Source organism: Hydra vulgaris, chromosome 08 (genome assembly GCF_038396675.1).
Source record: "Hydra vulgaris chromosome 08, alternate assembly HydraT2T_AEP".
NCBI classification, from domain to species: Eukaryota; Metazoa; Cnidaria; class Hydrozoa; order Anthoathecata; family Hydridae; genus Hydra; species Hydra vulgaris.
The window spans coordinates 48,047,866-48,075,066 of NC_088927.1; the positions used below are offsets into that span (position 1 = coordinate 48,047,866).

The 27,201-nt window shown below is 28.7% G+C and overlaps 2 protein-coding genes across 6 annotated transcripts in view; one reads left to right on the forward strand and one right to left on the reverse strand.

The window, feature by feature from the left end:
- LOC100204563 (uncharacterized) overlaps positions 1-1,169 on the forward strand; it is a 42,406-nt gene extending 41,237 nt beyond the window's left edge. For both annotated transcript variants that reach the window (XM_065803844.1, XM_065803845.1), the window contains one exon: positions 937-1,169. The gene's annotated coding sequence lies outside the window, so the exon portion shown is untranslated. The remainder of the gene's footprint in view (positions 1-936) is intronic.
- On the reverse strand, positions 1,022-27,201 carry LOC101241300 (galactose-3-O-sulfotransferase 4). 4 transcript variants are annotated; one of them, XM_065803848.1, is made up of 4 exons: positions 27,133-27,201; positions 26,616-26,839; positions 22,373-22,453; positions 1,272-2,427 (listed from the first exon to the last, which is right to left on the reverse strand). In XM_065803848.1, exons 2-4 carry the CDS (start codon positions 26,708-26,710, stop codon positions 1,413-1,415), a joined length of 1,191 nt encoding a protein of 396 aa, XP_065659920.1. In that variant the 5' UTR covers positions 26,711-26,839; positions 27,133-27,201; the 3' UTR covers positions 1,272-1,412. The 4 variants fall into 4 exon arrangements, with proteins under 4 accessions (XP_065659919.1, XP_065659922.1, XP_065659920.1 ...); XM_065803847.1 differs by lacking the exon at positions 27,133-27,201 and having other exon boundaries at positions 1,022-2,427; positions 26,616-27,018; XM_065803850.1 differs by lacking the exons at positions 26,616-26,839; positions 27,133-27,201 and adding an exon at positions 23,726-24,907 and having other exon boundaries at positions 1,022-2,427.

The window sequence follows — 27,201 nt, forward strand, 5'->3', positions numbered from 1 at the left end:
AAAAAGTAGTCTTGTTGCTTTTAAACTTTTAAAATCATAAAACCTCACTTTACAATGGTATTCACCGAGCATAACTCAGAAACTATAAATATTAGGTTTTATCGTAGATAATTCGGGGAAAGGTGCCTATGATGGCATGGCGCTTATGATGGCATACTGTTAAATATTAATAAAAAAAAGTTATTAGTTCTACATTTGTATACTTTACATTACTTTTAATGAAAATACATACCTTTTGTACAAATATTGCTTTTATAATTAACAAACATTAATTTTGAGATATGGTGATGTAATTTTAATCCATTTATATATTTTGAATACTTATTTTATTATTATTATTATTATTTTGAACAAGGCAGACAGCTTGTTTAAATGAAAATGGCATATTAACTATGATGTCTGGTATGTTTTTTCAATTAATTTGTTAGTAAAGTAAAAGGGAAGCGATGAAACGCTCAATTAGGAAGGAAATTTCTGGCATTCCTGTTGGGAAGCTCTGATACTAAACGAAATTGTCAACTTACCTTACCCCTGATGCTAACTAGCCCCGGTCTACCTTATGCCATCTTAGGACCAGTTGGTTGCTTATGATGGCATACTTGTACATTTTTTTGAATATATAACTTGAAAAAACAGCAAAACTATTAAAAATTCTGAGATTCATTGTTTTACATGTTACATAGAATGCATCCAAGTTAAAACTTATTTTTAGTATTCAGAATACTGAATTATGAGGCTTCAAAGTTAATATGCCATCATCGGCACCTTTCTCATAGTTTTCATTTTTTTTCTTTTTTTTTTTTTTTCCATTTTTCAAGTTGATCTTCATATAAAATGATTTTTTTGATAAAATGTTTCAAAGTTGAATTTTACCTAACTTCCCGCTAAACCTAATAAAATCACTCTTCAAGTCTCATTTTTAATTTTTTTTTTTAGTATTATGCATCCAACTTATCAGCAATTATTTAAAATTTATTATGGCATGATGGATTACTGTGCGCAAAAACGACAAATTTAATTGTTTAGTTTTTAAACATTGTTTATTTATAGAGATAAAACTTGTAAATAAAATAGTGTAAATACATTTTTATTTTTTCAAATAATTTTAATTTTTTTAATTGTATGTAAAAGGTGTAAAAAGTATGAAAAATTAAAATATAAAAATTTCATTTACAGTGCTTTTCTTACGTCATGAAAATAACATAAAATAAAGGTTTCATAATTTAGCAAATTACGAACGTGATTTTGCAAAAAATTCTAAACTTGGTTAGAGTAAAACATAATTTAACCTTGTTGATAAAACAGCTTTTGATAAAGTTTATTAAAAAGGTTTACTGTAAAGCAGCTATTTTTCTTGCAATAAGTTTTTATAATTGCTGCAGTTGATTTCCTACCTAGTTTATTGAAAATTCTCACAAGTTTTTATCTTTTGCTTTTTTTAAAACATTTGTAAAAAGAACTTCATCAATTAGCAAGTCAGAACAAAAATCTTCGAAATTTTGCGCTATTTTAAAGTCTGATAGTAACAAGGTTGCGGTTTGAGTAACTGTTGCGTTGTTCAGCAGCGTTGCACATTCTTGTTGCGATAAATAATTAAATTTTTTCAGTTTTTCAACATCTGATTTAAAACTGTTGTCGCTGTTTTTTATTTTTTCCCAAAAAGTTTTATTAAAATAGTCATAAATGGCGACATCAAGCTTGTTCCAATTTAAAACACGTTGTTTAATGTTCTGAACATGGTTTGTGTTTATCTCTTTTGTCAACCTAGCATTGTGATGAAAAAAAGCTATATCTTTGAAATCCCAACAGAGCTCGTTTTTAAGCAAAACTAACGACTCTGCCATATACTCTGTTATCATTACTAGATTAAAATCATCTTCAATTGTTTTTAAGACGGTTTTGATATATTCGCTTGTTTCGTTCCATGGATCAAATCCCATATCAAATGCGTTTGGATTTTTTGTTAAGGAATAAGCACCGTAACCATCGAATTTCTGAGATTTTATATATGCAGTTAAATCTTCGTCAGACATTTTAAAAAGTTCATCGAGAACAGGTGATTCTCCACTTAATTTGTAGTTTATTCTAAAATTTAAATATTGTGCTGCTGAGTCAAATTGCGAATAGGGCTCCCTCAAAATGGTTACAATTTTTGTATTACCTTTATCCAGTATTTTAATCATATTTTGTTTGTGAAAAACTGCGTGATGAAATAGCATGTTGTACGTGTCGTTTACTTTGTGATTGTAAAGAAAGTTCTCTGTGAATTTATATGGAAAACAAAACCTGTGATCGCACCCCGGTAAAGCTACTTTTAAACGATTTGATTTTGAATATCTGTACATCACGTTAGCGATTGTTGTTGAACCCGTTTTGTGTGTTTTTAGAAATATTACGTTGTCTACAGAAGTGCATTGCGTCTTCTTTCTAGATATAAATTTTAAAATTCTAAATTTTAAACTTCTTTCTAGATATAAATTTAAAAATCTTTTATAAAACAATCTTTAAATTATTTTTACAGCTGATACATTTAACATGATATTAAAAAAACTTAATTAAAACCAAAAAAAATGGTTGGGGAAAGGAGGAAAAAAAGACAAAACAAATACAAAAGAAATTTTATTATTTCTGAAACTTTTTCTGGGTTATAGATACCACCAATATAGTTATAGATACGTAATAATTTATATAAATTTATTACATTTAACGTTAGTTGTAGAATGACTTCCTTTTTGTTTAAATTTAAAAAATAGCATCCAAGTCATAGTTTTGACATATTGGCTGCATGAATGTACTAATAAGCGTACAATTTTATCGCGCATGACTTACTAATTGCTAAATTAGACGCCTATGGTTTTTCAAAATAAAGTCCTTGCTATCTCTTATATCTGTGGTCGTAAGCAAAGGTTTGAAATAGGTGTTTCTGCCTCAAATTGGGTGGATATATTATCTGGAGTGCCTTAAGGGTTAACCCTTGGACCTACTTTGTTCTATACCTTTATAAATGATATATTTCATTCATTAAAAATACTTTGTAATTTTGCTTATGTTAACACTATTTATGCTTGTGATTATAGCTTTGAGAAGGTTATTTTTTGTTTGCAAAAAGAAGCAGCCAATACCATCAATTGGTTTCAGTTAAACTCAATCGTTGCTAACCCAGATAGGTTCCAATTTCTTTTAGTTGGCTTAAAAAACACAATAAATCTATCGCTAAAAATAGGTAATATAAAAGTTATTGCCTCCGATAAGATAAAACTATTTGATGTAACAATTGATAAAGATCTAAAGTTTGTGGAACACATTAAACAGTTATGCAGTAAAGCTTATGGTAAACGTTTTGCTCTTTTACGCATAAGAAATTTTTTATCTCGTGATAAATCTATTTTGCTGTTAAATGCTTTTATTTTGTCTAACTTTTCTTATTGTCCTTTAATTTTGGATGTTTTGTTCAAAAAAAGATGACAAACAAATAAATAAAACTCATAAAAAAGCTGTAAGCATAGTCTATAAAAGATTTGATTTGTCTCTGGATGAATTATTAAATTTTGATAATAGTCCAAGAATCCATCTAAGAAATTTGAGATTTCTTATGATGGAAACTTTTAAATATATTAATTGTCTAAATCCAATATTTATGAAAAATCTTACGTATAAGTTCCGTTGTAGCAAAAAACTGATTCTACCTCCTTAAGGCTCCCTATATAATGATAAATCCTGTACGTTATATAGAGCTACCTCGCTCTGGAACACTCTAAATAACGAGACTATGTCGGCAAAAAGTCTTGAGATTGTTCAAAATTCATATTAAGAATTGGTATGGTAATAATTGCGTTTGCAAAATTTGTCGTTTTTAAAATTTTGCTTTATTTTATAATGACTTATATCTTTAACAAAAATTGCATTATTATAAATATATATATATTTTTTTATTGAAACAATTGTAATTTATTATGATATTATTTTTTTTTAATGAAACAACTGTAATTTTTTATGACATTTATATGTGTGTATTATATGTGTGTACTGTCTATAAAGCTAAATGGGTTAATTTAAATTAGTTTTAGCGTCAATTAAAACTAATCTTGTAAAAATCAACTCGAAATAAAGTTTTTAAATATTATATACATATATATACACACACACACACACACACACACACACACACACACACACACACACACACACACACAAATTAAAGTGAAAAATGGCCAATTTAAACGCAAAAAGTTGTAGTTATTGGGCTTTTGATTGAAGTTAACAACGTTTTTTAAGTCTTATCCTGTAGTGTTGCAGCATACTCGGTGCTTCATAAACAAAACTCATGACGAATTATCTGCAATTGGAAAAAGTGAGATTAAGTGATTATATTCAAGCAACCTCTGCACATGAGAGCGTGGGAGGGAACAAGATAACATCTACGTAACCCAGTGGGCCGCAATAACAACTATGCAACCCAGTTGGCACAAGACGTATTTTAAACGCCTAAAATATGTATTAACGCGTTTTAATACGTGTTTTAAATGTTATAAACACGCCTTGTGCCCACTAGGAACACATAGTCGTACTTATTTCAAAATCAATTTTTCAATGGCGGGGTGAGCTTTTTTCAAAATATATGCAAAAATCAGTTCATTTCGTGCTTTTTAGGTAAAAGTTCATCAAACTACAGTACAGAAGCATGGGGTTGAAAAAAAGTCATAACCCTAATGGACACCCTTTTGTTCTGTTAATAAGTTGATTGAGAAAGTCATTAGTTGTATCAATTCATTCTGTATTGTCGAACTCGCATACTTTACCTGTTTTGCAAGAGTCCGAGGAAGGTCTTGCAAAGCACGATCAAAACGTGCCTGCATTGCCACAAGTTCTAGAAAGTTTTCTCTATAGCTAAAATTGTCAGTCACTCGCTTGCGATAACCGCTAAAAGTCAACCTCATAAATGCTAATTTTATTATGCTAATGATATATAAAACGTCGCTTCTGCTTTTTTTGTTCTCTGTCAAATTAACTGATAGAGCTACAATGTAACTCCCGAAGTTGGCTTTTGAACATTGTTGCTTCTTCAGATGTTGTTGCTGTTGACACTGCTTTACTTAGTTCATCTCAATACGAAAAACCGACTAACTACAATGTTATCCACTGATTCAATTTGAGACAACACATGAACTAAATCTGCTGATATATGCACAGTAATATGTAACTAAATACCTGCTGAAAGAATTAATTCATCTAAAGAAAACAATTGTTTTGTGTCTGCTGGTACATATAAAGTTGTTTGTAACTTTCCATCTGTTAAAAATATTTTATTCATTTAGAAACAACAATGGGCTGATACATCCCTACACTCAAATATCAACACATTGATCACACTGGTTTGCAATTGAATAGAGCCACCAATAGCTTTAGTAACAAAGTTGTCTACCGTTTATTTGTTTGAAATGGGAATTTCCAATAAACCTTTTTTCTCGCGTCATCTAGAACCGCAAGACTTGGTTTCATGGTCGTTTATTAGATAAATACATTCCCGGATTCACTTCTTGATTTTTGCAATCTGAACAGAAAATATGAAAGTAAAACTAGTTAGAGGTGCATCAGTTATTAGTGAATACATATTTTAACTTTAATGCAAAGTAAATCATTTTTTTCAGTAAAGGTGATTGGCCTACCTTATAGTAAAGCCTGATATTTAATTACATAATTAACTACCTTTTTCAATTTCTTTATTTTAGCCTCAAGAAGCCTTTAAGATCTTATCACAGAGCACCGCGGAAGAGCATTTGAAAGGAAGTTTATGTTTAAAATTAAAACAAATGTCAAAAAGCGTATTGAATAATAAAAGTGAAAATGAATAATCACATAAAATATCAAATAATAATAACAAAATATATGATTTTTCTATCAAATTTTGTTCATTTTATTTTATTTTATTTTATTTTAGTTTATTTACTTACGCTTTTACAAAACTTCACAAATCAAAAATTTACAGAAAATAATTAATCACAAAAAATATTATCTTAAAAATAAAGATTTAAAAAATGTAGTTTGCTTTTTTAACGGTTTTATAACTCTAAGTCGTAAAAATGACATTCATATAAATGTCTTTTTTAGTATAGAGTTAGTATTGTATAGTATATATTTACATTATAAAGACATTCATATGCATGTCTTTTTTACGTCAACTAAAGGTAAAGTTTTAGAAACACAAAAAACTGTTAACATACACTATGACCATAGGAATGGACACCCCTATAATTTTTACCATTTTTCTTAGAAAAGTTGACATATCATGCGTTTGGTGGATTTAGTTATTTATTTTTATATTTAAACCACGTCATCTATTATTTGGCTTATAGGAAATTGCAAATTTTAATCGTTTATATCAATTTTAAACATAATTATGGATTATTATTATTAATTGGTGTCAAATATGAGTCATTGCTCTGCTAATGGGTTTCTCTAGTAAAAGGTGAATATCTCATTATTTTTGTGCTTTTGTGAAAATTAGTCTATTTATTGTGATGACTAATAGTTAATTACGTTATTAATTAACATTTTTATCCATAAATCTTTTAAGCTATAAATGCAAGATCATTGTTTTGTAGTCATTTAGTTGAGTTTCAACAATTGCTGGTGAAAAGTCGACAGTGCTCTTGAAGTTTTAGTGTTTTTTAAAGTTGTCCTTTTATTTACAATGGCGAAAGGACACTGGTCACCTACAAAGCGATGCAAAGCTGTTACATTACGTGGAGAAGGTTATTCGTACATGGAAATCGCCAAAAAGTTGGGAAATGGAGCAACAAAATCTGGAGTGAGGAAGGTGTGCGAAAGGTTTAAGGCAACCAATACCTTCAAAAATATTCCAAAAAATGGAAAAATTGAGAAGATAACTGCCAACGATGACAGGATGATAATGAGGCTAGCAGCTAAGAACCGAAGAGCAAGTTCAGCTGAAATTAAAAATGATTTAGAGGCCGGCGAAGTTTCGGTTAGTTCAAGAACAATTCGCCGAAGGCTTTTTGAAAATGGTTTAAAAGCAAGAAGACCCAGAAAAAAACCATATTAAAAAAAAAAAAACAGCAAAAGAATCGTTTGATTTGGGCAAAAGAACACAAGGAGTGGACAAAGGAAGGCTGGGGCAGAGTTTATTGGGGTGATGAAAGCAAGATTTCCATTTTTGGAAGTGATGGAATCAATTATGTGAGAAGAAAGCCCGGTGAAGATCTTTTACCTAAGTGCACATTGGTTACAATGAAGCATTCCATAAGTGTAATGATGTGGGGATGCATGACCAGAGATGCTGTGGGTCGTATCCACATTGTGGATGGTATTTTAAACGCCAAAAAATATAAAGAAAACATATTAGAAGCCAAATTACTCTCATCGATTAATGATTTGTTTCAGGGCAAAACAAAAACCTGTGTCTTCCAGCAGGACAGTGCTACATGCCACACCGCAAAAACTGTCAAAAATTGGTTTAAAGCCAAAAAGATAAACGTTTTGAAGTGGCCTGGAAACAGTCCAGACCTGAATCTGATAGAAAACCTGTGGTCTCGACTGAAAGAACTTGTAAGGAAAGACAAACCTGGGAAAAAGCGACAATTAATAGAAGCCATAATTAAGTCCTGGTTTCACGTGATCAGCACTGAAGATTTGGGCAATTTAGTGGACTTAATGCCTCGAAAGATCGCTGCAGTAATTAAAAATAATGGATATCCAACAAAATATTAGGTTTTTTTTTATAAGCCATTTTTTTAATAACATGTTTTGTGAGCTGTAAAACGTAAATTTACCATAATTTGCCACTTTATCATTAAATTGTTATATTTTTATATTAAAATTGTGAATTTTAATTAAAATTTCAGTTTTTTTTAATCTAAACACATCAAAAAATAATAATCAATATAGAAAACCGCATAAATATGGTTATTTTCTTTTAAATTCATGTTGTTGTTTCAATTTCAAAATTCAATACATATAAAATACATGTTTGTTCATATATAACCTGAGCAAAATGTTGGTTAACCTGAACAAAACATTGGTTATTGTATTCTATAAATGGTAAAAAATGTCTACCCTCTAATAGCAGCTGATGGTAATTAATATTACACAAAACAAAAAACGTTGATAAATTTTATTTTATCTATCATATAAATTTGTCTTACATTTAATTTCTTCAGGAGAATTGAATATAAGACAAGTTTATATGATAAAATAAAATTTATCAATATTTTTTGTTTTGTGTGATGTTAATTACCATCAGCTGCTATTAGAGGGTAGACATTTTTTACGATTTATAGAATACAATAACCAATATTTTGTTCAGGTTAACAGCTATATATCAACAAACATGTATTTTATATGTATTGAATTTTGAAGTTGAAACAACAACATGAATTTGTTATTGGTTATACCAAATTAAAAAATGCATAACAAAACTACCCATAAAATTTACATTTTCAGAATACATTTTTATTCCAATTTTTTAATTTTTCGAAAAATTAAAAATATTTTTTATGAATAGTTTTTTATGTGTTTTCTAATTTAGTATAACCAATAAAATTAAGTGTGCTTTTTTTGAATTTCTGCTGATACCTCTTGTATAAAAATATCAAAATAAAAATGTGTCATATTTTAATTTGAAGAAGTATTTATAAATTTTTATTGAAAACTTGCTTTTTCAAATATAAAATTTGGTTTTGATGAATTTCCTTTTTATCACAAATGCCATAATTCACCTTTATTTGGTTTAATTTTATTGGCTCTTCACTACTTTTTGCTAGCTAGTGATGTCAATACTTAAATATAAGTGTAAAAAAAAACTGCTCAGCAGAACAACAAATAAATACCACTTCTTTTTTTAAATTTTAAAATAGATTTTTAATATCTAATTTTAATCTTATTTATTTATAAGTTAAAATACCCTGCCAGATTTTCTAAGTTTTTACAAAATGTTTAATGGTTTAAGGGTGGTTTTTTTTATAAGAGTTAATTAATGAAAAAGATTATTTTTTTTAAATGAAAAAAATCAATATTTTTCATTGTTAAATTTAGATTAAAAAGCAACTTCTTTAGAGTTTGTAGGTTCACACAGAATGTGCAAGTTAGTTCTGTAAAATATCAGTAAGAGATTTCTTTTTGCAAAAACCTATCTGTTCAACTTGAATAATTAACAAGTTGGTATAAAAATGCAGTAACAAGCTTAAAGCAACCCCTGTTCCAGCTTAAGACTTACACTTTGCATATTTAAATACTTCACTAGTAGGTTGGTACAACTTTGTGTAAAATTTGTATTGAGTATGCTTCATAGAACAGGGACATTACATTTGATAAGAAACACATTTACAGATCTTTTTACATATCAAATTTAGCTTCAAACGCAGGATCATCTAGTACTGAACAGATAACAAAACGTTCTAGCATTAAAAACATTAGAAAAAATTGATGATTTGCCTAAGAATTTTTTTGTATAATAAATTAGTTACCAAATGGAATAACTTTTAATGTACCACATCCTAATGGAGAACTAAGGGTAAAGAGGTAGAAAAATAAAAATTGTATACATGCAAACTCTTCTCGAAAGTTTATTTAAAAATTTTCTACATACAAAACATATTTGTTAAATATAAATGTTAAAGTGAACAAAATACTGGTTATTGTATTCTATACTTGGTAAAAAAATGAAAAATTAACCTCTAACAGCAATTGGTAGTAAATAATATTAAATGAAAGGTTATACAAGTTTGAAATTTATATTTATCATGTTATCATTTAACACTATTTTACATTAAATACTTTTGGAGAACAAAAAAAAATTTGTTAGCACTTGAAAAATGAATTAAAAGTGTTTAATATGTAATAACTTTTTGCTATAATCAAAAAAATCTTTTTTATCGAATATTTATGGACCTCAGATAATTTTACTACATTAAATACAATTTTTTATTATTAACTAATCCATCAAAGGTACAACTTAACTAAAGCCATTTTAGGTTATTTCTAATAACTTTCTTGTCTTTTCTTCATTACTTTTATTCAATTATTACAATACAAAAAAGTGCCAAAATAATTTGCGTTTTTTTGATGCCATATATGACCCAGCTTTATTTGTTAACTTTTTTGACTTTGGTACTTTTTCTTGCTAGTAATATCAGTGTTTATTCTTGCTAGTAATATCAGTGTTTATATGTACACAAAACTACTGCTTAGCAAAAACATAAATTTCACTTCTTTTTTTAAAATTTCAAAGTTTTAATATCCAATAGTCATCTTCTTATATAAGTGAATGTAGCCTGCCAAACTAATACCAAAATAATAAACTTTTATATAAGTGAATGTAACCTGCCAAATTTAAATCTTCGTAAAGACTTTAATAGTTTAAGGATGATGATTTATTATTAGAGTCGCGTGGTAAAAAATATATTTTTTAAAAATTTGAAAATAAAATCTCGTCAGAATTCTTAAATTCACATATGTAAGCTAGTTTTGCAATCAGTGCAAATTTTCTTTTTGATTTTTAATATTCAACTCTTTATAATCATAAATAAAGTACTTTACAAGTAGTCTGTAAAAACTGCAGATGTATAAATTTTGTATGTATAAAAGTACTTCACCACCCAGTGAGCACGGGACATAAAAAAGACTGCATATGAACTTTGTATTTGAGCATGCTTCAACGCACAGTTGGCCGGATATTAGATTTATGGTAAACAAAATTATTTTCATATTTTTTTTTTACTAAAGTTTTTTTAATGTCCAAATAACTACCTTAAGTTAAGAAATTTTTACTTTTATTATTAGTTTTAACTAAATTATTGCATTAACAGAAAATAATTTAAAAAGCTTTAAAAAACACTGATTTATAATTTTTTATGCTTGAGTTAGTTCAAGTTTTCATAAAACGCTCATCACGTTTTAAATAAAAAGATTTTTTATCATGAAATGTCAAGTCTATAGAATAATTATAATCTAGTCTAAAGTATTATATTTTTTTTATTTTTAAAATACAATGCCCCCCCCCCCCCACACACACACACACATATTCTGAATGACATCATTTTTAGTTTTTTATACCAAAAATGATTATGATTTGAAAAATGCAAAGATTAGAGAAACCAAAGTTTGTACTAATTTATGTATTACTAATCGTCAAATTACGGAGCTGATTCTCTCATTAACTCTAGAACTTTACTCAGAAATTTATGCAAATTTTGATTATTATTTAACTTTAGTTTTCAAAGTGATGTCATTACAAGATCACTGGATTCAAGAAGCCCATTAATCAAATCTTGGTTTGTTCTCGAAAGTTCTTGAAGTCTTTATTTCGCGCCTCTAGGGCATTTTCTGACATTATTCCGATTGGAAGGAATTGTCTTGCAATTTGCAAAAGTTTTGTGCGCAGATTGTGGCATATAGTACCATGAACAATTTGATATATATAGTTTTAGAGTGGTTATGCAAAAAACTTATAGTATCTATTTCATACCCCGATGACAAAGTGACTAAAATAATATAAAAACTATATATAAGAGTTCCATCAACTTTTTCGGCAGTTGATTTATAGTTGGTAAAAGCTCTGCGGGCAGGATTTCATTGTTACTAGTACCTAAAAATTTAAAAAGTTGTATATTATATTTTAAAATATTATATGTATAAATAATATATATTTTATATAATATAAAATTTGACCCGATCCTCCACTTTTGGGAATATCCACAACCAATCCCAATTGGTTCATAAAATCGGTCTGAATTTGGCACTTTACTTGCTGCACCGCTATTTTATCGGCTACGGTTCTAGCCTACCATTTTCCAGTTTCCTTTTTTATATCCAATATGCAGTATTAGCTCAAAAAAGTTTATCCAAGCGTGTAGGCTGGATAAACCATATTTAAACTCTATATTATCGGTGCCTAAATTCAACACCTTCTCTAAGTTATTCATTAGGGTTGAGTGAATTTTAGTTTTTTTTACAATTCGTTTAGCCTGGGTGTGCAAAAGTTGTCTATTCATTTCAGAAATACTCTGGAAAAATATCAATCCTCTAGGAAATTATCTTGAGGTTCCTCAAGACCTTTAAAATTTTAATGGGTCCCTAATATTGTGTAAAAAAAATATTATTATTTAAGATTTTTTTTGAAATTATAATTAAAAAAAATAAACTTATTTCATTTTTAGTTTAAAAGGTCATTTTTTCTGCAATAAACTATAAAATAACAATCTTTTTTTAAAAAATAATTGTTATTTTTGAAATTTTTATAAAATTTTGCTTCTTTTGAGACCCAACATGACATACATTTGAAAAACTTTTTTTTACATAATATTAGGGACCCATTAAAATGTTAAAGGTCTTGAGGAACCTCAAGATAATTTCCTAGAGCATTGATATTTTTCCAGAGTATTTCTGAAATGAATAGACAACTTTTGCACACCCAGGCTAAACGAATTGTAAAAAAAACTAAAATTCACTCCACCCTATTATTCATGTTTTTGGAAGATAAACCACAAACTAGACAATACTGTGTTGAGTTTGTCGTAGTTGATAAAATTGATTGAATTTTACCATCTATCATGGTCAGCTCAATAAAACATTTTACAGCTATTTCTTTTCCAGCGAAAAATAATGTTAATAATATTACATTTCTCAATTTCGGAATCGATAGTTTTTTTTTTCTTCCACAACATTCTAAGTTTCCTATTGAAATGAAAATTTAACTGGTCGACAATATGCAGTTGATGATGGTTTTTCGTTTCTCTGTACTACAACGTTTTCATTATTATAAAATCCACAAAACACTTTTCATTCTTTAGATTTCTTTCAATGTTTTCATTATAGCTAATCTGCTTGTAAACACTTTGCCCTATAGCACCATTAAACCCAGCCTTGCATCTAAATGTCAGTTTAGTTAGTTCCTTTAACATTGTGATTAGTGCAGGAGCCTGTACGTCACACTGCCTTTCAAGAGTGTGCATCAGAAGGTCTTTTAGTGATATGTTTACTGTATACTCATCTACTTAAATCTTTTTGGGATAGCATTTAGCTTTTGAAAATCGTATATCATTACATAAAGGATACATGGTCAGCTTTTTTCTTCAGGGCCATTTCGTAAAAGCTGGTATGTTAATTTTCATATACCATCACCAACAATCAATGCTAGACCCTCATTCGGTGATTACTTCTTAGGAATTTCAACGGGTTAATCATCTAAAATTCAGAAAATATTTTTAGCAGTCTCGTACTTAAACTCTTTCTTATGTTTCAATTTTGTTGCATGAAGTAATTCAGCGCCAGTAAAAAGCTTTCTTTTTTTTGTTCTGTTGCAAGAGTTTTCAAAAGAGCAACAGGGTCTTCCAACTTCATTAAATGTAGAATCTAGCGTATTGTATTCATTGCTTTTCTCAAAATGATTAATATCATTGTTTGAAGCTACCCACTTTTTACGATATACTTTTATAAAGTTTTTACACTCAATCTTTTAATTTAATATCTATTGAAACTAGGAGAGTTAATACTGGTGGAAAAAAAAAGATTTATCAATAGGCACTATTTTGTTTTGTCTTATAAGTGTATGAATCTCACCAATTTTTATATTATAACTAAAATAAAAAACAAAAAAAAGTATTGTTCAAACAGTACTATGTGCATTGAATTGTATTGAGATAAAATAACATGTATTTTTGTTTGGGTGAATAAAAAACATGACTTTTTAAATAAACATTTCGATTTCAAGCAAATAATACGACCTGAAACTCGTACCTTTAAAATGTCAAATAAACTCAAGAGCTCTTTAGGGGCAATGTAAATAGTTCTAATAGGTCATAGCATTTACTATCTGAAGCACTCGATATAGGTTCTCGTAGGTTCTCTTATTTATTTGACACTTTTTGTACAAAATAAAGGTATTAAATGTTATAAACTTACCTCGTTATTATAAAGCCAGTTTATAAATGTGTTACAAATGATCTTTTCTTTATATTATTTTCATTAAGTTGCATTATTAAATAGTTAAATTACGAAAACTAATTGCGCATAAACGTATTTTCTTAAAGCTACTGTTTACTAAAGTTAAGGATAAAAATGAAAAAATTAACGCTTTTTTGTAAAAAAAAAAAAAAAAAAAGTAATTTATTTTACATGAAACCGCAATCGATTTTTGAGGTTTTGTTCACCACCTGGCCCACTATGCAACGCCAAGAACGTTATATTTTAATGAGAAACACATTTATAGATCTTTTTACTATAACACATACATTTTTTTTTCCATTTCTTTAAATTAATATAAAAAAGTTCTTTTGAACGTCTTTTAAACGTTTCGAACGTCTTTTGAAGTCTTTTGAACGTTTTGATGGACTTTTGAACGTTCAAAAAACGTCTTTTTTTAGTCCGTTGCCCACTGGACAGTAAGTCTAATACAACTGCATATTTTTTACTATAACACATTTTTTTTTCCATTTCTTTAAATTAACAACTGATAAAACTCCTATCACCAAGATAAATTTTATTGAAATTTTGATATTTTTACGAGTAAAAATTCTCTTGTACAAATAGGTTTTGATACCTTTTGGGTGCCCTGAAGATTACTACAATAAAATAAATTTTTTGTAATAATAACAGAAATTTATTTCCTTGTTTAGATTTTATTTATATTTTTCAACTGAAGCGCACTTGCCTCTTTTTCAAAATCAGCGAATCGGATGGCTCATATTTCTACTTATTCTGAGCCTGTATAGGCTTTCAAAATATGCCTCAGGACACTTGAAATTTAAATTTAATTTTTAACATCTTGGAGTTTAACATGTATTTTTTAAAGGCAAAAAGCTGTTTCATTAAAAAAGAACAGTTTTATTCCAAATAACAACAAGAATGAATTTAGTGGTAGACAAAAAAATTAATGAATGAAATTAGTGGTAGACAAAAAAGATGCTCAGGTTTCCTCCCCAAAACGATTACAGTTAATAAGAAACAAGAGTTGATGCAAATCAAGAGCTATAGCTCATGAATTCAATAAATTTTTTGTTGACATCGGTCCCAAACTAAAAAACAAAATTCCTTATATAAATGCTACATTTAGAGATTTTTTAGTACATTTAGAAATTTTTTAATCATTTAGAGATTTTTTACAGATGAATAATTGAACTAGTTCCAACGATTTAACGGGTGACAACTAAAAAAAGGGACTGGATTTAAAGACACATATCTCGTTAAAGAAATAAGATTTTAAAAATAGGAAAACTGTTTTAGAAGGTATTTTTATTCTAGTCATTAAATATTTTATGTGTTTTTATTTTTTATAGAAAAATGAATAAAAAAATATACTCAAAACAAGAAGAGATTAGAAAACGTGTGCATGAATTTTATTTAAATTACAAAAATTCTGGTAAAAAGTTCACTTATGACCACTTTAAAGTTGAAAATATACCTAAAAGTACTATCTACAAGATAATTAAACGCGCTGAAAGTGAATCTGGGTACCAAAGAGTCTGGGCACCAAAGAGTTCAAGGAAGTGGAGTAAAAGCTAAAAAAATGACCAGGACAAACATTGAAAGGCTCAAACTCATGTTTGACTATAAAGACGGAGTTTCTCTACGACAGGCAGCTAAATAGTTCAACTGTACTCAGCAACACATTAGTAAAACATTAAAAAAAAAAGAACAAATATTAAATCAAGAAAAAAAATGACGATTCCAAAACGCTCTGACCAGCAAAAAGCAGCAGCTAGAACTAAGTGCAGTCGATTGTGTCAGAAATTCAAAAATCGTAAACCAATCATTGACGATGAGTCTTATTTCACGTTAAATCACTCCAGTATCAATGGAAATGATATATTTTATACTAGTGATGTAAAATCTACTTCATCTACAGTTAAATACCAAACAAAACAAAAGTTTCAAATGAAATTACTTCTATGGATTGCTTTTTCTGAAAATGGAACTTCTCAACCTTATTTTGTACCAAGTGGACTGGCTGTAAATCAAAAAATCTATTTAAACAAATGTATTAAAAAGAGACTTATTCCATTCATCAATAAGTATCATTCAGATGATGCATATGTATTCTGGCCAGATTTAGCATCATCTCACTATGCAAAAACAGTAATCATGTACCTAAACAAGGAAAACGTGAATTATGTTGAGAAAGCGGAAAACCCTGCATGATGCCATCATCATGCAGGGTTTTCCGTATACTATCTTGGCAATACAAATATAAGAAAACGTCTCCTTGTCTCCTTGTTATGATAAAAATAAAAAAATGAAAAAAAGAGGGGGGAAAAAAAGGAAGGGGTATCGTTGTTATAATAAAAATGAAAAAAAGGAGGTGAGCAGGTGTTTTTAAAAATAAGGGGGTGAGGGGTGAAATGGGGGGGTGTTTAGCAGGTGTTTTAAAAATAAGGGAGTGAGGGGTGAAATGGGAGGTGTTTAGCAGGTGTTTTAAAAAAACCAGATGGTCGGAGCTATTAGCAGGTGTTTAAAATTGCTAAAATTAATTAAAATTGCTAAAAAAAAGAACATATTCGGTATATGATAAAAAACGCGTTTAAAATAAGTGAAATAAAATGTTGCATAAAAATATATATTGTTTAACATATCGCGGTTATTTAAAAAATGGTAAGAAGTAAAGCTACCGTGTCTCATTCGGCGAACTATATAACAGAGGAAGAGAGCAAAAGATACGCTGACGACTTGGTGCGTCGTTTTATATCATATTACATTTATTTAAGCAAGAAAAAAAACAAACAATTTACATTAACTTAATACGTTTAATATTATCATTTTCTTTGGACAAAGGTGTAGTTTCGAAATAAAAAAGTCAAGTGACACGAAATGAATTAAATTTTTGAAAAAACAACTGAGTGATAATATTTTTTTTAAATTAGAACGGCGAGATTAAAAAATGTTGTTGACAACAAATGGCGTTATTGATTTAAAAAAATCATATAAAAAGGGCTACTTTTAACAAAAAAAATCAAAAAGCATTTAAAACAATTGGAAAGGGTATACGACAACAAAAAAATGGCAAACGAAAAAAGTCTTAATGAACTTACGGGAAAGACGGCTAAATTTATAACAAGTGATTGTTTTGCTCCTGGGATTTATCAGTTTTCGGATGTGGACTTTAAGAACATGTCCACCTATTTTTTAGCAACAGTACGATTGATAAGTCAGTACGACCAGATGAAAAAGACTTGGGTATTTTGCGATAACAGCGACTTTAACAAACGCATACTGGTGAATCCAAGTCAGGTAAAGTTAATAAACAATTCGCTGGTGGGTCAGTTTTTTTTACGTGCTCACTTTCCTAACGTGACCCGAGTTAATAAAAAAGGAGAGACGGTTTTTGTGGTTCGTGATCAATTTTTTAGAATGGATACTAAAAAAAAAGTTAACGCAAAAAATCTGAGTTTGATTTTGCCTGAACTGAGGAAATACCAAAACGAGGTATACGATGAATACTTTGTCACGAAAGGCGCTCAACTAAAAACAACATCATAGAGCATTTCGGTTTGAAGTGTGACTTCAATTCGTTGTTCGTCCACCATCATAACTACTCGCAGTCTTGTGTAATTTTGATTTAAATGTTTATCTGCAGGCTCTAGTCTTTTTCTTAAAAAATCCAAAGTGGATTCGCAAAAGACACCCTCGCGTATATTGTTCAAATGCGTTTGAAAAACGAGATCTTTGTTTTGTCGAAAGTTTTTTACAAGGTCTATATTAACAAATTCACACTCTTGCCAAAACGAGTCTTCAAACAGCAACGTTTCCTCGCCGACTGGTGTTAGTTGGTAAAAATCACCGACAACAAGCAACACGCATCCTCCAAAAGGCAAATAAGATTTTTTGATATTTTTTAAAATCATACTCAGCGTTTTTAACACGTGCACGGGCAACATTGAAATTTCGTCAATCACTAACATATGGACATTTTTTAATCGTTCTTTGACAACGTCTGTCATATTTTTCATAATCGTTGTTTCAGATTCCAGCCGATAGCCGAGTCCGGCAAACGAGTGTACAGTGCTCGCCTCGGAATACATTTGAGCAGCAATGGCCGTACTTGCCGTAACGTAAATGTTCTTATTCGACTTTACAAAACGTTCATATATCATTTTAATGGCGAATGATTTGCCTGTTCCCGCCTTTCCTGTTAGAAAAACATTTTTGTTGTTCAACAACGCGACATAAGCTTTCTCTTGATCTTCGTTCATTTTTTACCTCCTGTATTTTTTTTTTAAAATGGATGTTTTTTATAGGCGACAAAAAAGATATTCAAAAATAGATCGGTAAATAAAAAAATATTAAAAAAATAAGCCGCAAAAAAATCGCAGTGATGTTTACTTTTGCGAGGGCATTAAAAATGTTTATATAAGCAAAAGTCACAGTCGCTAAGAAAAATAATTTGGCAAACTTTCATAGAAATGTCGTAAGATGAAAAGTAGATGAAAGGTTAACAACTTAAAGGCGACTGTGTGATAATATTTTTTTACGAAAAAAATCGGTGAGATTAAAAAGATTTATGGAAACGAAAGTCAAGTGAACTAACATTAGCTCAAATTTCTATAAAAGATATATATTATCTTCATTCGCAAACACAAGTGGTAATGTTATTTTTAAAAACATTTAAAAGATATTTTTCTTGTATGCCGCCGGATCAAAAAAACCTAATGGCTTCCATGCTAAAGTATAAATTAAACATTCATATATCAAATGATTAATATATTATTTTTTTGTATTTTTGTAGCGATTAATATTTTGTATTTTTTGTATTGATTAATATATTTTTTTAATAAATTTTTTTGCTGTTTACCTTTTTGTTAGTACCCATTTATGTACTGGATTTCCTACGACGCCTTTTTTCATAATATTTTTTGTATTTTTGTACTTTTGTTTTGTTGCTCGTTTTTCGTACCAAACTGTTTTGCAATCCAACTTTTTTACTACCACTTGAGGCTGTGCACCTAATTTATAGCTTTGATTTGCAATTTCTCTACCGTGTCGCCTATATATGCTTCTAAGTCGCACAAATTCTTTAGACTCGTTCACTGTCATTTTTTTTTGTACGCGCCATTTTGCAATTTTTTAATAATCAATTTTTTATTTTTTCTAACTTATTTAAATTTATCCTTAATAACTAATCGTGTAAATTACCTTGAATTTTTCTTTGTCAATACCCATTTATATACGCTCTTTCCAGCTCGTCCGCTCTTTCTATTTTGTTTGTTATTTTTATATTTTTGTTTTGTTTTTCTTTTGCACATCAATGCCGATCGTCTTTCAAATTCAACGGGTCCTCTTTCTACACCAAAGTCCACGTCGTCGGATTCTTTTTCAACAACTTTTCTAAACGGTACGCCGTTGTTTTTTAAAAGACGCACCAAGTCGTCAGCGTATCTTTTGCTCTCTTCCTCTGTTATATAGTTCGCCGAATGAGACACGGTAGCTTTACTTCTTACCATTTTTTAAATAACCGCGATATGTTAAACAATATATATTTATATGCAACATTTTATTTCACTTATTTTAAACGCGTTTTTTATCATATACCGAATATGTTCTTTTTTTTAGCAATTTTAATTAATTTTAGCAATTTTAAACACCTGCTAATAGCTCCGACCATCTGGTTTTTTTAAAACACCTGCTAAACACCTCCCATTTCACCCCTCACTCCCTTATTTTTAAAACACCTGCTAAACACCCCCCCCATTTCACCCCTCACCCCCTTATTTTTAAAAACACCTGCTCACCTCCTTTTTTTCATTTTTATTATAACAACGATACCCCTTCCTTTTTTTCCCCCCTCTTTTTTTCATTTTTTTATTTTTATTATAACAAGGAGACAAGGAGACGATTTCTTATATTTGTATTGCCAAGATGGTATACTGCCATCATCACCTGCAAACTTGCCAGAATGTCGTCCTATCGAAAATTTTTGTAGTATTTTGAAAAGCCTTGTCTACAAGAATAATTGGCATGCAGAAAATCTTAAAAAATTACGTTCTAGAATCAAGTATTGCCTTAATAAAGTTGATATTAAGGTCATACGGAGCCTAGCTCAGTCTATACCAGGCCTAGTTGATAACGTCAGAAGAAATGGTTCAATTGAGAACAACTGATTATATATTTAAAAACTAGAATAAAAATATTTTCTAGGACAATTTTCCCTTTTGTTTTATCTTACTTCTTTAAAGAGATATGCGTCTTTAAATCCAGTCTCGTTTTTTAGCTGTCACCCGTTATCTATCTTTTTAAGAGTTTTAAAAAAGCTTTCAAAACGCTTAAAAAAATAAATCAACCAGAGCATATGACATAAACTGTAATATAGTCATAGAATGTTTTAAATACTTAAACGATATCCCATTTAAGGTCTATGGAGCATCTATACGCCAAGGAGTTTTTCCTGAACAACTAAAAACTGCTTAGGTTACTCCAATTTTAAAAGAAGGTGAATAAACAAATATCAGTAATTATCGCCCTATCTCTGTCCTCTACACATTTTCAAAAATACTAGAACGTATTATGTACAATAGATTATACAATTATCTTTATTCTAATAATTAATAATAAAACTATCAATTCGGTTTTAAAAGCAATAATTCCAAAGAACATGCAGTTATCCGATTTATACGTGAAATCTCTAATTCTTTTGAAAAGACTAAATATACATTAGGTGTTTTCATCGACCTTTCGAAAACATTCGATACTGTTGATCATAAAATTTTACTACACAAGCTAAAACATTATAGAATAAATTGCAAAGTAATAAAATGGTTCAAAAGTTATCTATCCAACCGTAAACAATTTGTTTTCAGCAATAATGATAATCCAAATGAGTTTCTAAATATTTCAAATGACGTTCCACAAGGTTGCATTTTGAGACCACAATTGTTCTTGATTTATATAAACGACCTAAATAAAGCCTCGAATTTAATGAGTATTGTATTTGCTGATGACACTAACTTATTCTTTTCCAATAATAACATTTACAAACTCTTTTATACTATGAATGATGAACTTAAACGTATATCCAAATGATTTAAATGCAACAAACTAACTCTTAACATTATAAAAACAAGTTGGGTTCTTTTCTACCCAATCTCAAAAAAAATTATTTTCCCCGAAGTTTGCCTAAAATTTTTATTGATGATGTTGAAATAAAAAGACATAATGTAACAAAGTTCTTAAGTGTTATTCTTGATGAAAACATCACATGGAAAACGCATATCGACTATAATGGTACAAAAGTTTATAAAAATATTGGAATTGTATATAAATCCAGAAAATATTTATGTAAAAAAGTTTAACTCAATATTATTACTCATTAATTCAAAGTTATCTAAATTATGCTAATGTTGCATGGGGAAGCACTGAAAAAAGTAAGTTGAAATGCCTTTATCGCCGTCAGAAACCGTTTAATAAATTTTGCGGATCGATGCACTCATTTCAAACCATTTTTTATTGAAATAAAAGTTCTTAATATTTATGAGCCTAATTTTTTTTTAATGTTCAAAAGGTTGTATTTACTTCGGAAGCAGAGCCACACCCCATAATAGATATAAAAGTTTTACTATGTTCTTGAACATTTTCCATGCGCTGTTTTCTTTATTAAAATGTTTTTAAAAGCTTTTTTAAAAAGTTCTTAACGTTTATCAATTTTACACAAAAACACGAGTAAGCGTTAAATGAACCTCTTTAATTTTATTTGGATTTCAATTTAAGTTTTTGAACCAGTTATTCGCAATTTCAATCTGTATGATTTTTTTTTTAAGTTTATTACTATTTCTATAATCGTGTTGTACGCACAATGTTGTATACACAGCTATACAAAGAGACTCCTCTTAAAAGGAGCCACGTTACTACCTTAAAAAAGAACGTGGAAGTACGCCTAAAATGTTAAGAGTTTATTGTAATGTTTAAATGTTTTGAAATGTACAGCAAAATATGCTAAAATAGTCATTATTGGGACTTTTTTAACAAAAGTAAATACAATTTTAACGTCTGTAACTTAGCACATCACCTAATACGTCACTCTTTAAAAATCTTTTTTAATTTATTGAGAAAAAATGTAGTAAAAATAGTTTTTAAAACATTTATTTTATACTTCGCAGTTGAAAGATTATTTAATTCAAATCCTCCATTTTTTTATTTCTGGGAAGAAGTATAAAAGGAAGTGGTATTTTTTTTAAGTTTTATCTGACTAATATTACGAAAATATTTCTATTAACATTCAAGAGCCGTCCTTGAAACATTGGATTTACTATAAAAATTTAAACACGTAGATATCAATTAAAGAGTTTCTTCTTGAAACACTGACGAAAAATAAATGTAACATTTAAAACACTTTTTAGTTTTATGCCATTCTTTAAATAGCAAAAAAACTTACGTGGGCTTTAAACAAGAGAATTCACTTATGTCACTGATAATCATAAAGACACCCCAAAACACCACAGCAATCAGCAAAACTCTGAAAAAAAGTGTAGAATTTTTAAAAACAACTTGTTATAAACACTTACGTATAAAATGTAAAAAAATTGTTAGCTCTTATGTCGCATAAAAAACTATATAAAAAAAACTATAATAACTAAAAACGTCAAGCTAAATTCAAACAAACTTGTAAATATTGTTTGTAAATAATTAAATAGATTTTAAATTAAAAATTTTACATTATAATAATACATATTATTTTCAGATTTGAAGTTTGCAAGACTGCACGTAAATAGTTTTTTCCAAAGCCTTTTTTATCAATTTCGATGTTTACATTAATTCAACTTTAAACTAACTTTACTTTTAATTAATTTTGATTAATTGGTGATCACCGATATCTACGTCCTGCTGAGGGTAATTTTTTAAATTATTCATTCAAAACATGTATTTTTAAACCAGTTTTGAGAAAAAAGTGTGTCCAGATAAAAAGACAAAAAAAAAAAAGTAAAACAAAAGGAAATTTTTATTGTACTTTAAAATGTGGTAATGACGTGATAAAGAATTTATCTTAAAACAACACAAATTTTGAAGCTGAGTTTAGTTACATTTTTAATGTTTCATTAGAGTTATTTTTACTCTTTGCTCTGCAGTAAAACCTCGAGATACAAGATCAAAATTCACCAATCAAAATAAGTTATATTACCAAACTTAAATATAAAGGAGGGAAGGGGGGGGAGCAATTTTGCAGGATTCCAGATTTGCTGGATTCAGATCATTCAGGAACGAAGGGAGGTGATTTTTTAATATAGATGGATCCAGACTTTAAGAAAGTAGGGGAGATGGGCTTTTTTTAGATCTAAATCATAAAATTTTTCAGTTAGTTTTTATATAACATTAATCTTTCACTGTTTTAATCTATGTAACTATGAAATTACGTCATATATTGATATCCCAACAGCTCGATTTTTTTTTTTTTACGCCGCACAAATTTTTCAAAATTTCTCATCACTTTTAAACAGTCTCCCTAATTTACTTTCGTTTTCAAACAACATGCTTTGTTGAGTATATAAATTTACAAAAAAAATTATTTATAAAGTATCTAAGGGGCGGGGGGGGGGGGGTGATCTCCCCCCTCCCCCTAAGACTCCGCTCTTGACAATATCGTTTATTTTTATAATATTTATTATATAAAAAATGTTGTCGTTTGAAAAAACATTATGAATAGTATTAAAAAAGACAACCTGAAAAAGATTTTTCATAAACTTTTTTATAAATTTTTTTATAACATTGCTATGAAAAGTTCTACACTTACATTTCTTTTCGCTCGTTCAATTTTTAAATGCTGCTTTTTTCATTAAATCTGTTTTTTTGAGATAAAAATAACTCCAAAACTTTGAAGTTTTAAGATTTGTGGGTACTTTTCTAAAATTAATTTAAAGTTTCTAACACACGGTTTTATTATTATTTATTTCGTTCGTATATTGTTCTTTGGTTAGTTGTGCTTTGATTTCCCTTCCTTCTACTGTTGCTCGAATTCTAATACCGTAATGATTTAACAATTCATTTTCTCAACTGACTTTTTTTTAAATTTTTTTATATTTTAGGTACGTTATGCAATATTTAATTATATAGTTTTGCTCATTCATACTTTTTTGAACTATATCTATTTCTTCCACAGTGTTGTGGAGTCAGATAAATAAAGAGCATAGACATATTCTATCTAGATTTGCACCAGCTCACTGTACGCATATTTAAGAAGACCTAGTGTTAGATTAGGGACTGTACGTGATATTCTTCCTAAACTCGAGTTACATTTTATAAGACTGAGTCAATTTTTTGCTTAATGTAAGATGTTGGTCTGATATAATATTTAATAATTTGAGTGATTATTTCAGTTTAAGAAGTTCATTATCTAGGCTTAGTTTAAATTCTTCTGATGGTGACGGTAAAAAATTTTAACTTGTAAACAATGAAAAGTAAGTAAGACTTATGATGGTCAGAAAAACAAAATTATAATTGTTGGCGGTAAGTTAAAAGATGCGTGATTTACATCATAACAGTTGACTTAATCCGGCTAACGATTTATCGTTACAAACGTCGCAATGTAATTGTTAATTAATTTGCATCCGAATTATTTGCGTCATTGATCCAAAGCGTTATTTGTATAAAGGGTCTTCCATAAAGTACGTACGCAGGTAGGGGGAGGCCGATTTGCCCAAAAACGTATAAATGCGTACAAGAGGAGGGGGTGTTAAAGACAGCGAGTACGCAGTTTGATTCTCGTTCTATATCTTTCTCTTAAAGTTTTTATCTTTTTTCATTAACAAAATGATTTAATTTCACGATTTAAAAAAAATCAATATTATATTAGGTAACAGAGTAATGTCGAATTAATTAACGTACGTACTTTATGGATGCCCACTAACATTAGTTCAAGAGTAATAAATACGTCTGCTAAAGTACCGAATATTTTATGCAATGATCCATTTATTACAAAGAAGCGTTTTTCTTTATTATGCTTTAGAAAGAAAATTTGAATTAATTATTTAGGTCAATAAAAAAGCTGTGCTTTTTTTTTGTGTTAACAAGCAAATAGTATTTTTTCTAATTGTATTTCTCATTTTAACTTTAAATAAATACAAACCTTTTTTTCTACAACTTCAAGTTTCAAAGTCATTCCGATTCAAATTTCTAACATTAGAAAAAAATTCCAATATTCTCACAAAAAGAGAAAACACGTTAAGAAGAGTCAATTGGTATCAATTTGAATTTTTTAAAATTGAAGCCAATTTTTGTCATGCTTTTAAAAAATGTTTTCATCAATAAAGTTATAAGTATTTTTTTTTTTATCAACAAATATTTTTTTTAAAATCTTTTTAAAAGTACGCTTTTTTTGAGATATACACCCCATTCACACCAAACCTGCACTTAAATAAACTGCGTCTTAGTCGTGTCTTATTGAAACAACATCGCGAGGTTGTTTTATTTAAAATAGTTTCATGTGGAATTAAAACCACTTCTAAATTTGAAGTAAATGAAAAAGATATAAAACGTGTATAAAATACTGCTAAAACTTGTTTTATTGTCGGTGTGAATGTGGTACTAGGTTGATACAATTTTAAATAAAATTTTTATTGACAATGTTAGTAATTGTACCCCAATTAATAGAAACTTAAACCAAAATGCTCTTGGAACTTGACGTTATAGAAAAAAAAGGATTGCATATTTAAAATTAGATTGAGAAATGCTGTAAGAAAAACATATTGTTTGCCAAGCAACTGAAAAAAATCTCCATTTTTTCCCTCATGTTACAAGTTAAAACAATAAAATAAATCCTCTTAGTTTAAGTCATTTACAGTAAATTTTATAAAACTCGACTAAATTCAATGAAGAAATGACGCTTAAGTTATATTAAGAGTTTACTTACCATAAAATTTGTTAGGGGACAAGCTTAACAAACTTAACCTGTTGATCACCCTCATTACGTAAAACCCCCTCTAATATGGATCCTTGAGAAGCTCCAATTGTAATATTTAACAAATTTAATGTTATAATGTTATATAAATTATATATAATGTTATATTAGGCTAAACAATAGATTACAAAACTCTTTTGAATAAACTAAAGATTTACCGAACAGGTGGTAGTGTTTTAGATCGGCTTAAAAGATATTTAAATAATCGAAATCAACTTGAACATGTTGATTTAGTATCACCTGTAAATTTTCAGGAACTAATATTAGATCTTCTTCTCTTATTTACATTAACGATCTTCATAAAGCCTCAAAGTTAAAGACTATTATGTTTGCAGACGACACGAACTTATTTTTCATCTCACATTAATATTACATTACTTTTTTATATTATGAATAAAGAACAAGTAAGAGTTTCTGATCGGTTCAAAGTAAATACGTGCCAAAATTTATTTAGCATTTATTTAGCGCGTTGTTGAACGCGCTAAATAAATGCTTAAGACAAACTAAATAGTATAACATGCATTTATTTAAATTTATTTAAAAGTTCACACCTGCAAAGTCACACCCGTTGAAACTTGAAAATTAACTACAAACTTAAAAATAGATTTTTAATACTTCGTTAAAAAACAATTGTGAAAAAAATTAGCAATTAGCATTAGTGTAAGTACATACTTTTAGAATGAATATTAGACAAAAGTAATAACATCTATGAAGAAAAAATTCTTACCGAAATGTTTGGTGCTTGCAACTAAACAGCCAATGACTAGTGTGATGTTTGAGATCTTCATGTAAATTTAGAATAACTTTATTTTTGTTGGCCATTTTTTAATTTTCATGGATGATATAAATTTGAAGTTTAGCCTCTAATAATGCCATTTCTGCTTGAAGTTTTTTTTTTAACTAAATGATGCCACAATTACCACTTCCGCTTTAAACTTGTTTAAGTGCGATCTTATAAGAAAATAATTGCCATTGCTTAAATTTTTTGACTCAACTGTAATTTTAAAAACCTTTATTTTTAATATATATATTTTTTTATATTAGTAAGTGTTTATTTGAACTACTTTACATCAAGAAAACTAGAGAATTCATTCAATGTTTTTTCAATCATTCATAAATTTGCACGATGTGACAAAAGAAAAGAGAAAAAAAAGAAAACTAGAGAACTCATTCTAATGTTTTTTTCATTCATAAATTTGGACGATGCAACAAAAGAAAAAAAAAAAGCAAAAGTAACTTCTTACAAATTGCTTAAACATTTTGGTGTTCTTTGATGTCATTTTGCTTTGTTAACAATGAAATTAAAAATACGT

Excerpts from the sequence above, each read along its gene's own strand:
- LOC101241300 (XM_065803847.1), bottom strand. The coding sequence starts at position 26,710 with ATGGCCAACAAAAATAAAGTTATTCTAAATTTACATGAAGATCTCAAA. Across the intron at positions 22,454-26,615 it reads TGCAAGCACCAAACATTTCG|AGTTTTGCTGATTGCTGTGG; the intron begins GTAAGAATTTTT and ends ACTTTTTTTCAG. Across the intron at positions 2,428-22,372 it reads TTCTCTTGTTTAAAGCCCAC|AAAGAAGACGCAATGCACTT; the intron begins GTAAGTTTTTTT and ends ATTTATATCTAG.